At 37.0% G+C, this 17294-nt stretch overlaps 1 protein-coding gene across 1 annotated transcript in view; it reads left to right on the top strand.

Annotated features, from left to right (window-relative positions):
• Positions 1–235: 235 nt before the first annotated feature.
• Positions 236–17294, top strand: part of LOC104270519 (multidrug resistance-associated protein 1-like) — a gene marked incomplete at its 5' end in the record, with an annotated part of 33037 nt that continues 15978 nt past the window's right edge. The window contains 13 exons of the mRNA XM_009864909.1: positions 236–285; positions 1498–1639; positions 3989–4146; positions 5170–5347; positions 6759–7013; positions 8395–8460; positions 9080–9217; positions 9995–10141; positions 11434–11518; positions 11636–11702; positions 14189–14315; positions 15714–15890; positions 16417–16584. Of these exons, the coding sequence (XP_009863211.1) occupies positions 236–285; positions 1498–1639; positions 3989–4146; positions 5170–5347; positions 6759–7013; positions 8395–8460; positions 9080–9217; positions 9995–10141; positions 11434–11518; positions 11636–11702; positions 14189–14315; positions 15714–15890; positions 16417–16584 (1758 nt within the window). The remainder of the gene's footprint in view (positions 286–1497; positions 1640–3988; positions 4147–5169; positions 5348–6758; positions 7014–8394; positions 8461–9079; positions 9218–9994; positions 10142–11433; positions 11519–11635; positions 11703–14188; positions 14316–15713; positions 15891–16416; positions 16585–17294) is intronic.

The following is a 17294-nucleotide window of genomic DNA, read 5'->3' as shown; positions in this document are numbered from 1 at the left end:
TTAAAGCAAGTTAAGTTCTAGTAAATCTTGAGACTGTTTCATTTTTCATACCTTGTGTTAGAATATATTGGTGGGGGAAGGTAACAGACAAAAAAATGTAAGTACAGACCTTGCTGTAGCTAAGAATTGAATAGCTCCTAAAAGCTACATCTTTAGCAGAAGAAAATAAAACTGTTTTGTTCAGTCTTTCTACTAACATTGATACTTTTTCTATTTTAAACAGAAACACAGCCCTGAACAGAATGCTTTTTTCTTCAGTAAATTGACATATTCCTGGTTTAGCAGGTGAGAATTTAATAAAACTACCTGTTGATATTCATCGATGCTCACAGAACTACAGACCATGCACTTACATTCCACATCATCACTCTGGCTTGATTCTGAGCCTGAGATTGCTGTTAATTTTCCGTACAAAAGTCAGAGTTTGCAACTTTTAGAGGTCTTATTCAAGTATTTTGTGGAGTATTGTTTATATGTAGAAGTAATCGTTTTGTGTGTTATCTAATGGCATGATTTAAAAAATAAGATTTTTTTGACTAGGCACAATGTTCTTGTCACAATAGACAATATTTTTAGACAATAGGATATAAAAGGCCAAATTAAGATATCCTTTTTTATTTATTATCTGTCTGCATATAGTTTGGCAGTAGACAAAAATTGAAATAAGGTGTTCTTTATACTCCATGTAGGGATACAACAATTTGTTAGATCTCCAGGAGCAAGTACTCAGTAGTATATTTAAGCTATTTTCCAAGTAACCATGTCACGTTCATTTTCCTTCCTTTTTTATGGCAGGACACATGTTATTACTGTATATCACCTGCTTTTAAACAACAATAAAGTCCCTCCACTTCTTGGGAAATTTTCTACTCAAAAATAGGAACTGAAAGCTCAACTGTATCAAGTCATGCAACTTCCCATCACTTAGTATTTTGGATGTTATTTCAGACAACTTCGTGTGCTGTGTCTTGTGACCATTACTCATTTTTAACTTTTTTCTGTTCTTTAAAAATCATTGAAGTCAGACATATACACTTCAAAAACCTAAAAGGGAGAAAAAACATTTTAAGAGTATTATAAATGTTTCTTGTTTTACTATTAATTTTAAGGAGAAACTGAAAATGTTATTCAGTTAAACTCTGGCCCTGCTGAAGTTAAGAGTCCACCATCAGTTTCAGCTTTGGTTTTTACATCCTATATACAAATTTTTGTTTTTTCTAGAAAGTTATTCAGTGTACTGAATGCAGCACTTTTATATGACATTTATGTGTTACTTAGGTCACAGTGTTTACCCAAATGTTCAAGCCAGGCTATCCTTTGTATTTATTAAACCAATTCCACAGTTTAGTCCATATCCTTTATAGGATTACATATATTATTTGGATTATTTAGAGTTTAGGTATATACATTAAATTATATCTTAGCTTTTTGAGTTAGTAGTTCTGCTTGTTTTGTCTGCTGTATTTCATGCTGTCTACATTTACTGATTTCCTTCAGGTTAATATCTGTAGGCTATAAGAAGCCATTGCAAAGGGATGACCTGTTTGAACTGAATGAGAGTGATTCACCGTACAGCGTGTGTCCTAAATTTGAAAAGCAATGGAGAAAAGAAATCCAGAAGTCAACCATGGGATTAAAGGTAGCTATAATTCTGGCAATAGGCAGTATCCTTTTCTAAGTTTAAGGAGTCTAGAAGCTGGAGAAGATTTCTAAAATCTCATTTATTCAACAGCCTACATTTTGTAGATGACAAATGCAGCTCAGTGTTGAGATCAGCTGCCTCTAGTGTGGCTATGGGATTTCTCTAAATTGTTTAAGTTCCAGCTTACCTCTTAGAAAGACATCAGGTAACATTTTAACACTTCAAGTGATAGAGAGTCTACCGTGGCATTTACTTTGGTGATTAATTACCATCTTTTCCAAACTGTCCAACTCATTTCTCTCTGAACTTTTCTGTTTGCCAATGTCTTACATTTGCATCTGGGAGGCCTGTGGCCAGTGGTGTTCCCTAGGGATGAGTACTGGGTCCAGTTTTGTTCAATATCTTCATCAGCGACCTGGATGAGGGGATAGAGTGCACCCTCAGCAAGTTCACTGATGATACGGAACTGGGAGGGGTGGCTGACACCCAGGCAGGCTGTGCTGCCATCCAACGAGATCTGGACAGGCTGGAGAGCTGGGCAAAGGTGAACCTCATGAAGTTCAGTAAGGACAAGTGTAGAGTCCTGCATCTGGGGAGGAATAACACCAGGCACCAGGACAGATTAGGGGATGCCCTGCTGGAAAACAGCCCCAAGGAGAAAGACCTTGGAGTCCTAGTGGGCAGTAAGTTGTCCATGGGACAGCAATGGGCCCTTGTGGCCAAGAGGGCCAATGGGACCCTGGCATGTATTAAGAAAATGTGTCCAGCAGGTCTAGGGAGGTTCTCCTCCCCCTCTGTTCTGCCCTGGTGAGACCACACCTGGAATACTGTGTCCAGCTTTGGGCTCCTCGATTCAAGAGACACAGGCACCTACTGGAGAGAGTCCAATGGAGAGCTGTGAGGATGATTAAGGGATTTGAACATCTCTCCTATGAAGAGAGACTGAGAGAACTGGGGCTGTTTAGCCTTGAAAGGAGACAGCTGAGAGGTATTAACATATATAAATATCTGAGGGATGGGTGTCAAGAGGAACAAGACCATTTCTTCTCAGTGGTGCCCAGCAATAGAACAAGAAATAATGGATTTAAGTTAGAACATTGGAAGTTGCACAACATGAGGAGAAACTCTTTCACTGTGAGGGTGACAGAGCCCTGGCACAGGCTGCCCAGAGAGGTTGTGGAGTCTCCTTCTCTGGAGACTTTCAAAACCCGCCTGGACGCGTTCCTGTGTGGCTGCCCTAGGGGATCTTGCTCTGGCAGGGGGGTTGGGCTAGATGATCTCTAGAGGTCCTTTCCAACCCTGAACATTCTATCATTCTATGATCTGTATTTCAGGTAAGCAGAGAGGTCTGTTACCAGCTTGCTTATCAGTAAGCACTCTGGCTTACCAAACCCACAATACAGGCTTCAGTTTTCTTTAATTTTAACAATATTGAATTTTAAAGATATTTGGGGTTTTTTTGCTAGAGTTTTCCTATGTGGTTTTTGTTTAAATCCTCGACAGTTTCAGGCCCAGTTATTATTTGCTGTTGTGGTTAAAGTGCACTAGGAGCTCTGTTAGGAAGTTCACAGGAGAGAAGACCTAACCTGTAAAGTGTAGGTGTAGGTTTTCTTCCTTTAATGACTTACTGAGAAGAGAGCTCAGAGTCAGACTTTAAATCCTCTCTTCAGTATTTTTCTTATGTGTTTATAGATTTGTCTTTTCTTCCACTGATGGTATACACACCAAAGCCCTTTCTACCAAAGCATTCAAAAGATTTTTCAGAAAGGATATCTTTTAATTCAGATACTCTTTTTATTATTCAAGTAATCTGTAAAAAATAGCCTGTTCTTCATCACTGTGATATTTAAGAAGAGTTAACTCTTTTTTGAGCATTTCTAAGAATATTTGCAGTTGTTTGAGCTAAGTTCAAGGTGAAAAAAATAGTTACTTGACAACTGAAACTAGTCTGAAAGTATAGAAGGGTTATTCTACCATAAAGTTGCTGTAAGCCTGCTATAAATGATAATGTGTTTATGTTAAACTTACCTCTGTTTTCCTGATACATTATTTTTAATTGTGAAAATCATTTGAGGATAAAATCACATTTTAATTATATTTGTGGATGATTAGGGCAACCCTAGAAATTTTATTTATCCTTTCTTGAAAGACTACTACCCAGGCTAAATAAAACCAGACCTCATTTCTTACCCCAAAGCTTCTTCTAACTATAGGAAGTGCACAGATCATAAATACAGGCATGGCTTTAGATGGACACTCTAATATTACATATTTTATATTTGTAAATGTGGGTGACATTAAATTTTTTTTTCTGTTAATTCAGTATGTATTTTTGTAACCTTACAGGCTTCTTTCATCAAAAGGATGCTATTTAAGATAACAAGTTTCCATAAACCATCTTTGATTTTGGCATTATGGCAAACATTTAAATTTTTATTGATAAAAGTTGCATTTCTGAAAATTACAGCTGATATCCTAGCCTTTATGAGTCCACAAATAATGAAGTAAGTTTTTGATGTGTTTCATTTTTATGTTCAAGAGTAACAGTAATAATAAAGCTAAAAGGTTACCAATATTAAAACCAAAGTAAGCGACAGCTTAGATGTGTGAAGGTTTTATCTGCTCCACCCCCACCCTCCCCACCCTAGTGATTATCTGAAAGTGGTCTAACAAAGGAAAACTCAAAGATATTAGGAATTTCTTAGCCACAGGACTGAGACAAAATCACTAGAAGTTCAAATCCACAGTATTGTATTTAATTATATAATATACTTAAATATAAAATCAAATGTTAAGAAAAATGGAGTACCTAGATATTTAATTTCCCTGTTTTATTGACAATATTTTCCATCCTTAAATATGTAATACTATCTACAGCTTCCCCTTTTAATGGAAAACTGTAACAGTTCTGTTACCATGTTGTTGACACCATGAGATTGATGGAAGTGTTTTTTAGAAATTGTACTTACTGCAGAGATGTTAAGGATTTATCAAATACTTGTGTGTTTCTAAAGAAAAGAGTTGATGAACAGAATTATTGTTAACCTCCAGACTATACACTGTATCAGTGTGATGCTGAACAAAATTATTAACCATGAAATCTGTTTGAAGACAACTCAGTTGCTGGTTATTTAAGATAACGTTTTACTAACACAAAAATAAGAGTTTTCCTCTAGATTTTTCTTCTCTCTCACCTTCGTGGTTGGTAGTTGCAAGCTTTCTAAGATAAATAAATAATTAAATTTTTTTATCCCATTTTTTATTTGTACTCCATTGTCAGTGAAGTCAGCAATAGCACATGCAGGTCTAGAGTAGTATTTGAGAATTGTTTCTAAACTAACAAAATGGAAAACACAGATCTAAGATCTGCCTTTTTTAACGTTGCATTTCTTTGTCGCCTTCCACCATATCTGAATTGAAAATGTACTTAATTAAATAAGCTGCCAGTATGTGAATTTGTTGAATATTTTATTGTCAGTTGTTGACTTAATCTACAGAATTTAAAATTTATTCTCCTTCATTTTCAGAGCGATGATAATGATCAGTGAAAATCATCCTAATTCATATGGGAATGGGTATAGCTATGCTATTGCCCTGTTTTTTGTAGTTCTCTCACAAACTCTTTTCAATCAATTATACCAGCGTAACAACATGCTTACTGCAGTCAAAATCAAGACTGCAGTTGTTGGCCTGATATACAAAAAGGTAATAAGGTATTCTTCTACTTTTCTTTCAAAATAAAAACTAAAGTAAGAACGCAGTGTTACTATGCTTGTCAGCATGATCAAAGCCCAGGATGTTATACACTGGTGACAGCTTAACAGATTGACTTTATATTTTGATGGTTATTTGTTTATAATAATTGGAAATTTCAGTAACATTTCTGTTATAAGACTCTAATCCTGAAACTGCAAACTTTTGTCAGCCACCTGTATGACATAATGTTGGAGATATATTTAAAAACTGAACTCTTCCTATTTTGATTATGGGTCAGTTTCCAAAATTTACTGAATAAACTGATAAAATATTTTAGGTTGGATGTCTGGGAAAAAGCAATCACATGATCGCTGTTTTTATATATAGTAGTAGTGAATATGAGAAGCTGAAGTTTGCCACATTGTCTCCTTTGGAGGTTGAAATTTCCCCCCTGATTAAGTGAAGTTGGTTTTCTGTTGAGTTGAATACCTGGTAGGTTTGTTGTTCTTTAGATGTTTAAAAGACAGCTAACTGTTATGAACATCTATCTATAATTTATCCCACCTTCAATAAGATATGCTAAGGTGGTGGCATTATTAGCTACAAGAAACGCAGGTGCTAATAAGGTAGAAATAAAAGTAGCTGTCTGACCTGCAAAACGTAAAGATGTTTGCTCTACTGCTAAAATGTAGCGTATGAGATGAAGCTGGCTTCTCAGTGCTGCACCTTTAGTTTTGTCTGAACACAGCACATTGGTATTTTTACTGCAGTGTTTAACTAATAAGCACAAGTTAAGGATAACAAAACCCAATCCAATTCTGAAATAAATTACTGTCTTTGTTAATTTAAAATACAGTCTCTTTTCTCAAGAGAGTCATACTGATTTTTGACATAGAATGCTCAAGTATTTTCTGAACCAGTACACAAAATTTTACTTTTGAGTTGTAAATCAAATACAGGAATTCATTCTTTCAAGTCATGTGTCAAGGTATGTCAGTACATCAGAGCATGAACAGGGGAATAGATGCTTCAGCTGGGGTGGCCATGTCTTCTGGTAAGTTCTTACAGCTATGGGGTGATGGGGAGGGGATAAAATGAAGGAAGAGATTGTGTTCGTTTGGTTGTCAGTCCTGAGACACCTGGGACTTGTGGTATCTGCCCATGGCACAAAGGTTATGCATATGCTTGCTGTGGAGCTCACTGATGCTAGTTCCTGCACTGGGAGGTTCTATGCTAGGCCAGAGGTGAGGCTTTCTGAACCCTCTTTGCACCATGTTGTCCTGTTTATTTACTATAAAGAGTTGCCAGTCTCTTTCACTGAGTTCAGCTTTGCTCTAATTTTTGCCCTTTTAGCTTTTCCTGGGAAACTGTACTTATCAAAATTGTTGATTTTTGTGACCTCTGTATTTTCTGGTTGCAGGCCTTAACTTTAGCAAATTCCTCACGACGGAGCTATACAACCGGGGAAATCGTTAACCTGATGTCAGCAGATGCTCAGCAGCTCATGGAGCTAACTGTAAACATCAACCTGTTGTGGTCAGCACCTTTTCAGATCGTCATGGCTGTCCTCTTTCTCTGCAAAGAACTTGGCCCCTCGGTCCTAGCAGGCATTGCAGTGCTTCTTTTGGTTATACCTATAAATGCGCTTGTTGCAGCCAAAATGAAAAAACTGAAGGTGAGATATTTCAAGAAGTGTAGTAAGGAGAAGTTGTCATACCACAGGAATGAAGGGGAAGGTAAATTATGCATGTGTAAGAATACTATTGGTACATCCAAATTAAACCCAAAACAAACACACTAAGCTGCTGCTGTTTTCCACTGAGAGGGAAGCATAACTGCAGTAAGAAAGCTGCATACTTGATAGCATAAACCAGTATTTATGTTGGATGTATAAAGTTTCGTTATACTGAAACAATACTTCTGCATTAGTAGAAATTACTGTATGACTCAATTTAGGAAAAAACTGTGGTTTTGGTATTACGTGAGCTAATCGCATTAAATAAGGGATTTTCTAGGACTTTCGGCCCTCCTCCGCTTTTATTATTCAGGCTAAGCTACTCACTCTAATTTAGCACATTCTCCTGAGATTCTGGGAATTCCCGTAGAGGTACTATGTGTGTTCTTTTGGCACCGTACTACCTGTTACTATGACAATTTCTTTGAGCTCCACTGGAAAAAAAAATACTACAGCCCTAAGTTTTGCATTGCTATTAAGGCAATTATTTGTCTTAGTCTTATTCTGCCTTTGATGGTACAACATGCAGTAAAGATGCTCCATTAATTCTTATGTAAGGCTGTGACTATTTAGATACACTGAAAAAACCCCAAAAAACGCACTCTCTCGTCTCTTTTGCAGCTGAGGTGCAGCACCTACATATGCACTTACATCCCTACTGTGGTATGAGAGAGAGAGAAGAAATACAAAGTACAGTAAAATAATTCCATCTAAAAGTTTGCAACTTGCTGTAGATGAGTAAAGCTCAAAACATTAAAGAGGCTGTGTGGGATGCAAAAAAGCCCGAGTGTAGCTTAGGAGTGAGAAGAATTTCTGTGTTTCTTTGATTAGTTCTTTCAATAACAGTTTATTAATCAATAACAGAAGAAACTCTCTTCATAAATCCTGTAAATATACATATATATGTATTCAGTGTTTTATATCCATATAGTGTTAAGTGTATATTCAGGTATGTGTTTATATAGTGTTATACTATATGGTTATTGAGCCTGTATTTACCTGCTTGGTGATTTTGAAGATTAAAATCATATTATCCTTTCTGAACACTCTGGGAACTGGAAGCCCGTTAAGATTTTAATTCAATTTCAATTCCATTTTTAGGGGAAAACATGTTATTTTAATGTATTTAACCTTTATGCCATGTACTGATTTTCTTTTACTGTGTAAATATCTGAAAACGATATAACCACAGTGCTAGTGTGGTTTTCAGAAAGGTAAAAATAGCATCAAAGGTATTTATTGCCCACAGTACACTGCATATTTTACTTTCCAATATTTTTTACTCATTGAAAAAATGAAAACATTGCTGTCTTTTAACCAGAAAAGCCAAATGAGTTATTCGGATCAACGTGTCAAGCTACTAAGTGAAATGTTACATGGAATAAAGGTAATACCAGGACTAATAAGGTTTTTTGGGTTTGTGTGTGTTCTTTTTTTTTGGTCAGGTTGTAGACATAGAAAGTTATTTTAAAAGCTAAGATTTTATGAGTAACATTTCAGCAGATAATGGTCAAAGTTTACAGAGAAAATATTTTAACATAATGTGCTTAAAGTATTTTTGGAAAATATTTACTGGCTTAATCTGATTTTTAAAAACTTACTATCCATGCTGCATTAATTTTACTACTACATGTTTAATGAGAATGTAAAATATATTAATAAATGTTTGAAAACTTTTAGCAGAACAAAATTTTAATGTAGAGGAAAAACATTTTTAAAGTTGTCTCAGTTTTATTTTTTATCCTGTTCTCAAATAACCAGCTCATCATCTATGATACCTAAGGACAAGTTGAAATCTGAAGAATTAAGAATTATTAGAGTATATTTTCAGTAAGAACAACCTAATTTAGAGATATGTCCAGTCTTCCCTTCATTCATAAAACATTCAGTTTTTTGTAGTTTGGTATTGCTGAATATCCGAAAATGGATTTGGAGCTTAAGATTATTTTCAGAAGCATGGCCACTACATTTTTTGGTTATTGAAATATGTTTATCTGATTGTCTAGATTCTCAAACTTTATGCATGGGAACCTGCATACCAAAGGAAGGTCATGAGCATCAGAGAACGCGAAGCTGATGTTTTGAAGTCATCTGGGTATCTGACAACTTACTCCATGCTAACATTGACGTGTATTCCTTTTATGGTTTGTTTTATAAAAATATTAATTCTTGTAGGACTGTGTCTTATGTTCTCTGTTGCTTTAGTAGCTGAGTGGTTCACAAATGTTACCTTACAGTATCTCAAAAAATTAAACTTATCAGCACAATATATTTGAATTCTCTAGTAGTTACTGGTGAAGAACGAGAGAGATTATGGATTAACCAAGGTTTTAAAGACCTCTGTTAGAAAGTCAGAAACCAAATCCAAAGCTTCTGAATGTCATTTCACTGTTTTAATCATTCTGCTTCTATTGCATACAAAATCAACTAACTTCTTTATACTCCTTTTTTAAGTTTTAAGGGAATGCATTTTTGAGCTGTAATTTTTAGCTATCCTTTCTCAAACACTAAACCTCTTAACATATGACAAAGAAAAAGACAGAAAATATGAGCTGTATTCATCCTAGCCTTGTTTCTGTGGAACTGTATCAGGAACGTATTCAGATCTTTGGATCTTTAATTCTCCTTAGCCTTCCTTTTCTTGCTAATGTATTTTTTCCTGTTTTTTAAAGCAGTAGCCAAATTAAGTTCTAGTTGGACTTTGGCCCTTCTAATTTTCTTCCTGCATAACCTCACAACACCCTTGTAGGCCTCCTGAGTTGCCTGGCCTTTCTATACTATCTGTGCAGGCTCTATACATGAGCAGCCGTGGGATCCTACACCTTTCAAATGAAATCAAAAATAGTATCTGTATAAATTTTAGTCATAATGTGATTTTTCTGGTTTCGGATATATATTTTTCATTTTTTTTTACTTAAAAGGTCTCATTGGCTACATTTGACGTCTTCTTTCATCTGGACAAAGAGAAAGTTTTAACAGCAACTCAAATTTTTACATCTATGTCTTTATTTAACATTTTACGACTGCCTTTGTTTGATTTACCATCTGCGATCTCCGCTGTAGCCCAGGTAAGCTAAACAAGTGCTATAAAAGGCTTATATTCATACACTGTCATGTTTGTCTATTTCTAGGAGTGATTAAGTCATTTAATTACTTTATGTTACATTTTATTGAGATGAAACTGCACAGAATGAGAAGCATGAAGGCTGTTTAAAGATGTCTCTGTCTTTTTAAGTAGAATGAATATTGGGTAGCACACCTAATTGTGACAAAACTTTCCTTTCCTCATTTGTCTTCCTTCAGTGGACTAGACTCAACTTCTGCTCCTATTTTCTTAACTTCTCTTCTTCATAGTCCACCAAAGTTGAAGTACGAATAATTTGGACTGCAGGTTTAAATCACTCAGCTGTTGTTATATGTAGAAGCCCTTGGTACTAAGTAGGGGCAATTCATTATAGACTCCACAAGACTATTTTTATCAAGTCACCACTGAAGGAAGTAGAGAAAAAAAAGAGAATAGAGCTGCTGAGGATACTGCATCAGCAACATTTGGTCCTAAGGGTAGACCAATAGGTTTGCCATTTGAGTTGGGAACGTCTAGGTTTTCAGACTCCACAATGGGCATATTATATGAGCTGCTCATGAATGTGCTCTGTCACAGCTTGTGCTCAGCTCAGCTTTTTGTAAGGAAAGGGGCTGCTGTGAGCAGATATCTTTATTATTTGATTTCATTTATGGTTAGCATCCCGTAAGACCAAAACCTTGTCTTTTCCTAAGGTTTGCTTCTAATAGCTTAAAAATGAATTCATCTCACTTTGTCACAGCACAATGATGGACATGTCATGATGCACTCTCAGTAAAATGTTGTCTTTCTTCATTATATGAAGGGAGAGTTACTGTGCACTTTCTTTTCTAAAAATTATGAAAGTAAACTAATTATGAAAATAAACTAATTGAGTCAGTGGAATCAGACATTCAAGGATTATCTATATCTTCTGATATGTCAAGCGTGTTCTGTTACTTCATGACAACCAAGCACTAGATCCCCAGGAAAAAAAAATACACTCTTTTATGACTATAGATTGTTTAGTACTTTAAGGAAAATAACTTTTAAATGCTTAAACACCTCTTTTGTCTATCTTCAAATAAGACAAGGAATATGTATTTCCATATTATCTAGAACTTCAGAATCATAGAATTGTCCGGGTTGAAAGGGACCTTAATGATCATCTAGTTCCTACCCTTCTGCCCATGGACAGGGATGTTGGAACTTTAAAAATATTAGTTATAAAAATATTATTTAAAAATTTAGGCAGCACAGACATGTTATAGAAATTTTATGTATATATTCATCTTGCAGACCAAAGTTTCTCTAAGCCGTTTAGAGGATTTTCTGTGTACTGAAGATCTTAACCCTGAGGATGTCAATACAAACTACAGTGGAAGTAAGCAGTAGTTATTAATTTTTAATTGCTCATGACTTTGTATGGATGATTACAAAGAAACACATCTGAGGGGATGGATTAGCAGCTCTTTGCTCTGTTTTTTTTTTACTGCAACAGATTATGCTGTTGGGTTTATTGCTGCTTCTTTCCGCTGGGAAAAAAATAGCCCACCAGTCTTAAAAAAGTAAGTTATTTCCTACTTATTTTTATGAGCTCGTTTGGAGGAATGTGATATCTGTGGGTATTTTGTTTGGATTTTTGATACTTACTCTAGAAACAATAGTTTATATGTTATCCCATGTGGTCAGTGTGCCCTGGAAAATCAAATCTGACCTGGTCTCCCTGACGTTCCAAGAGGAACCACGTGAAAGTACATTTTCTCCAACACAGGGCTGTATAAGTGCTATGGGAAGTCAGTGCTCTCATTCCTTCATCCCATTATTCTTCATCCCTTCTTCATCCCTTCTTACCTCCTCTCCTCTCAGTTTGCACAAAGGAGATTTAACTGCCTGATCAAATTTTTCTGAACTGCATTTTAGGGACCATTAACTGGCAAGATGCCCTTTTATTAGAGTAACGTTTATATTGCCTACGGGTAAGCTAAGGTGGTTTATGCAGCCTTGCATTGAATATTTATCTTAAAATTGGGCTGTGGCTTCCTTTGGAAAGAACAAGCAAACAAAAAGTTTGCTTCTCTCACAGTGGTCTCACTTGCCTGAAAACACCCATTTTTTGTTTATCATTTCTTAACAAGGTATTTCATAGGTGTAAATTCATAGAATAATAGAATCATAGAAACCTCAAGCTTGGAAAGGACCTTAAGATCATCAAGTCCAACCTACAGCCCTACACCACCCTAACACTAAACCATCTCCTGAAGTGCCACATCCAGCCGTTTTTTAAACACCAGGGATGGTGACTCTACTACTTCCCTCGGCAACCCATTCCAATGCTTCGTCACCCTTTTGGTGAAGAATTTTTTCCTAATATGCAATCTAAACTTCCCCTGGCACAACATGAACCTGTTCCCTCTTGTCCTATTGCTATTCACTAGGCAGAAGAGGCCAATACCTGTCTCACTACAGCTGCCTTTCAGGTAGTTGTAGAGAGGGATAAGGTCTCCCCTTGGCATCCTGTTCTCCAGGCTGAACAGCCCCAGCTCCCTAAGCCTCTCTTCATAAGACTTACCGTCTAGTCCCCTAATCATTCTGGTTCCCCTTCTCTGTACCTGCTCCAGCACCTTAATGTCTTTCCTGTACTGTGGAGCCCAGAACTGCACACAGCACTAGAGGTGCAGCCTCACCAGTGCCGAGTACAGGGGCACAATCGCTGCCCTGGTCCTACTGACCACACTATTCCTAATACAGGCCAGGATGCCATTGGCCTTCTTGGCCACCTGGGCACACTGCTGGCTCATGTTCAGCTGGCTGTCTACCAGCACCCCCAGGTCCCTCTGCCTGGCAGCTCTCCAGCCACTCCTCCCCAAGCCTGTCAGGCTGTTGGGGCTTGTTGTGGCCAAAGTGCAGGGCCCGATATTTGGCCTTACTGTGATTGGCCTTGGCCCAGCAATCCAACCTGTCCACATCTCTCTGAAGAGCCTCTCTACCTTCCAGCAGATTGACACTTCCTCCCAGTTTTGTGTCATCTACAAACTCCATCCCCTCATCCAGGTCATTGATAAAAATGTTAAGCAGGAGTGGTCCCAACACTGAGCCCTGTACTTAAACTGCTATGCAATGAACACATTGAAGGGTTAGTGAGGAAATGGAGTAACCAAGCTCTGAAGTGGAATGAAGAACCTATTTGATAACTTCTACACTACATATATATAAGTTAAATTTTACAAAGGCAGGTGAAGAGGCTACAACCCAATCAGCCTAACCTTCTCACCACACTGTCTACCCTGTTCCTCTCAGGGCTAGGGGGATCACTTCCTATAATGTGGCCCTGAGCATCCCCATATCAGTCACTACAGCCTGCCATGTAGTATCCAGGTATGAATTGCCTTCAGCATCATATACAGAACTTCATTAAAGTCTGGTATAGTCTCTGCGTGCAGCCTTTCTCTGCTCATTTGTGCTCTAAGCTCCAGTCTGAAGGGACTATGCATATCTTAGCATAGAGCCTTCAAATCAGAACACACTTAGATCCAGATATCACAGGGTACAGATACAGCAAGTAGTTCTCCTTGTATGCTCAAGTTTATGAGTATATACTTTACATATTTTGACGGCAAAATATGCAAATTACAAAGGATGGCTTTTATTTACCCAAACAGCTATTTTTTTTCCTTAAGAGTGATCACACATTGGCTATAGTAGATGCTACATGAGAAATTTAGGAGTTGACTGTCAAAATAAGACTGAACGTGAACCACAGGCCTGAGAAGAATACAGTAAGACTACTGGTTGGGGTTAGAATGTCTTCCATTTGATTTTGTTGTGATCAGATGAAAGCCCAACCTCCTTTTTTGCAGACAAATAGATTTATACTTCAAGTCATTATTGCAAGTTTCTGAAGGGTATGTAGTCAAAAAGACATGCAAACTTAAGTACTAATTTCTCATTGATCTGAGCATAAAATAGAGTATTTCTTTCTTACAGTGAAAACCCATACATGATGGAGTATTGACTGAGATGATAACTAATTTGTCTTCCTCAATATTTCCAGCTTGAGTGTCAACATTCCTGAAGGCTCTTTAGTTGCTGTTGTGGGACAGGTTGGGTCTGGAAAGTCATCTTTTCTTTCTGCTCTTCTTGGAGAAATGGAGAAACTTGAAGGAACAGTTCAGAGAAGAGTAAGACTGTCTGTCCATGTCCCCCTGTCCTTCCCACTCAATAACTACATTAAGCAGAACTGATTTTAAAGTGCGTTTTTTTTCTCCTGAACTATTTATGGTTGTAGAAATACTGGGAAGGGTATCCTCAGCTTCTTAAATCTTCAAAGAAAAGTAACACAGTGCTGCTTTGTTAACAGCATAACAATTTCTCTTTGTTTTCAACCTAAGTGATTGCAAAGCTATTTTTATTGGTTTATAATCTATGTAATTCAGTTGAAAAATCATTAGGTTTTAAGTCATACGTTGAGCCTGAACATACAATGGTTATAATTTTTGTACAGCTGTACAAACATGACCCACTTGGAGCAGTTACAAACTGGCGTAGAAGATGAATGATCATCTTTCTTGCAATGGCTTATGTGTAAAGATAGAAGATACAGAAATAGAGGGAAAAGTTGAACTTTAGGAAGAGAGGGAATTAAGGTGCTGGCTCTCCTAGTGATAGCAAACCCTGTAGCTTAACTTGGCTTGTTACATAACACAATGAACGTCCCATCACAGAACAGTTTAGGGAAGCTTTTCATAGGTTGTAGATATGGAAGAGGTTAACCTCTGATGACAGACTGCAGTACTTGAACCAATAAATACCAGTGGATAAGTATGGTATCAGTTAATCTGATTGCAAGTGGATGTGACAATATTAAAAGAAAAGAAAAAAGTATTTTAGCCTTGAAAATAAGCGTTGAACAAGAATCCATATCTGTAGAAATCTAGTGCAGTATCCTGTCGCTTTTGGGGAGCGGGGGAAGAATATGAAGTTGAGGTGTTCCAAATCTGAGACTAGTAATTAATGGCAAAAATATCAGCTGTGTAGAACCTATTAAAGAAGGCATATACCCAAGAAGTGTATCTATACTATCAATTGTAAAGTTAATTGTTGTCAAATTAATAGATTTTTCACATAGGCTAACCTACAAAACAATCTAGGAACATTTCCAGTTATCCTGTAACCTTAATTTCTAGTGGCTGACATATTCCACAGCATGTTATGTAAAAATACAAACAATCATACTGTATTTATACAGACCCATTTTGCTGCATATAAAACTTACATGCCTCTTTGTCACAGAGATCTTTCTCTGGAAGACTTTGCTCAATGTATTTCCCATTTCTGTCAGTTTTATTCATAGTATGTGCTATTATAATAATTATAGGCAAGTTGTTACACAGGAATATTCTACAGACTGTTTTTATTACCTAACAGTCAATATGCTGATGGTTTAATAATGCTCAAATTTTATAAGTAATTACTGGTTACTTTGAGGTAAAACTGGAATTTGAAGTTCATTTTTAAATGCTATTTTTTTGTGCTCAGAAAGCCCAAGTGAAAAAAAAAGTGTTTCCAATTCCTTTTAGGGTTCGGTGGCGTATGTTTCTCAGCAGGCTTGGATTCAAAATGACACTTTGCAGGAAAATATTCTCTTTGGTGCAAATCTAAATAGGCCGTACTATGAACTTGTTTTGGAGTCTTGTGCTTTACTCCCAGATTTGGAACAGTTACCGAATGGAGACCAAACAGAGATTGGAGAAAGGGTGAGAATTTGAGGTGTCAGAAATGATGCAATAAGTTAGAGCTTTTATATTTTTATATATTATCTATTTGATAATTTACACTGGTAATTAATCAGGGCTCAGTCGAGTATATCTAGCCCATCTCCTTAGTTACCTTACTGTGAACTTAACTTCTGTTCAAGGTCTATACACTTGGTAATTTTTAAAATGGCTCTTTTCTATACAGAAGTTTGATTCTTCCCTGTCCTGTTCTCCAGGGTTTCCCTCTATTCTGTAAAAATGCTTGTATGACTGTAAATAAAAGTTGGTTTTTAAAATTTTCTTAAGTGCCTTGTACTTGCTCATTTTGGAGTGGAATTAAATCAGCAGAGTCCAAACTTTGCTCTCATTACTTTAAAATCAAAATGCTACCTTTCTATTTTCATATCTAGTATAAAATTTACTTTGAGTAAAAATATTTGAAAAAAAATAATTACAAGACTGAGTGTAGTACACTGGTCTTCTTTAGTATTTCATATTTAAACATGGATTCTTTTGGCTTTCTTAGGGTGTCAATATAAGCGGAGGACAGAAGCAGAGAGTGAGTCTTGCTAGAGCTGTGTACAGCAATGCTGACTTGTATCTTCTGGATGATCCCTTGTCTGCTGTAGATGTACATGTTGGGAAACATCTTTTTGAGAAGCTAATTGGCCCTTCAGGTCTCCTGAAAAGTAAGGTAAAGTAGGGTGGCTTCCTTTCAGCTTGCGGTTGAACTGCTGTATGCAGTACAACAGACAGTGAAAGTCCCAGTCATTCTGCAAAAGCTCATCTCTTACCTCGTGTGTTGATGCAAATTAGAATCATAGAATGGCTTAGGCTGGAAGGGACCTTAGAGATCATCTAGTCCAACCTCCCTGTTTTGGGCAGGGACACCACTTCTCGACTAGACCAGGCAACACATGGGGACCAAGCGGGAATCGAACCCACGACCTCGGTGTTGATCCTTGTTGCCAGCACCGCGCTCAAACCACTGAGCTAACCGGCCCCCTAAACTATTCTGAATAGAGAGGCTACATAAATAACAAAGCTGATTGTGCCAATTCGAAGCCTGTTGGGTAGACACAGCACAGATTGAAAAAAAAAGATTGAGAGCTGGTCCGGGAGTCTGAAAGATTCGTATAATATTTGCTTATTTCTTCTTTACTGATAGTTTTTGAGGAACACTGTGATGTGCATGTAGGTCAGGGTGGAGCCTTATGTGGTCACTCTTGACCCTTCACTGCAGTATGTAGGTTACAGCTGGTATAGGTTATAGAAAGAAAGGCTTCTTCCTGAACACAGAAATTTCTAGAGGAAAGAGGAATCAGAAGGAATAGATTCTTCCATTTACAAGCTGTTCATGCAGGAGGGTAAGATAGCTTGTAAGAAATCTCTTCTCAGTGTTAT

This window comes from Apaloderma vittatum, unplaced genomic scaffold (genome assembly GCF_000703405.1).
Source record: "Apaloderma vittatum isolate BGI_N311 unplaced genomic scaffold, ASM70340v1 scaffold8962, whole genome shotgun sequence".
Taxonomy (NCBI): Eukaryota; Metazoa; Chordata; class Aves; order Trogoniformes; family Trogonidae; genus Apaloderma; species Apaloderma vittatum.
This window is presented reverse-complemented; position numbering and strand designations above follow the sequence as displayed.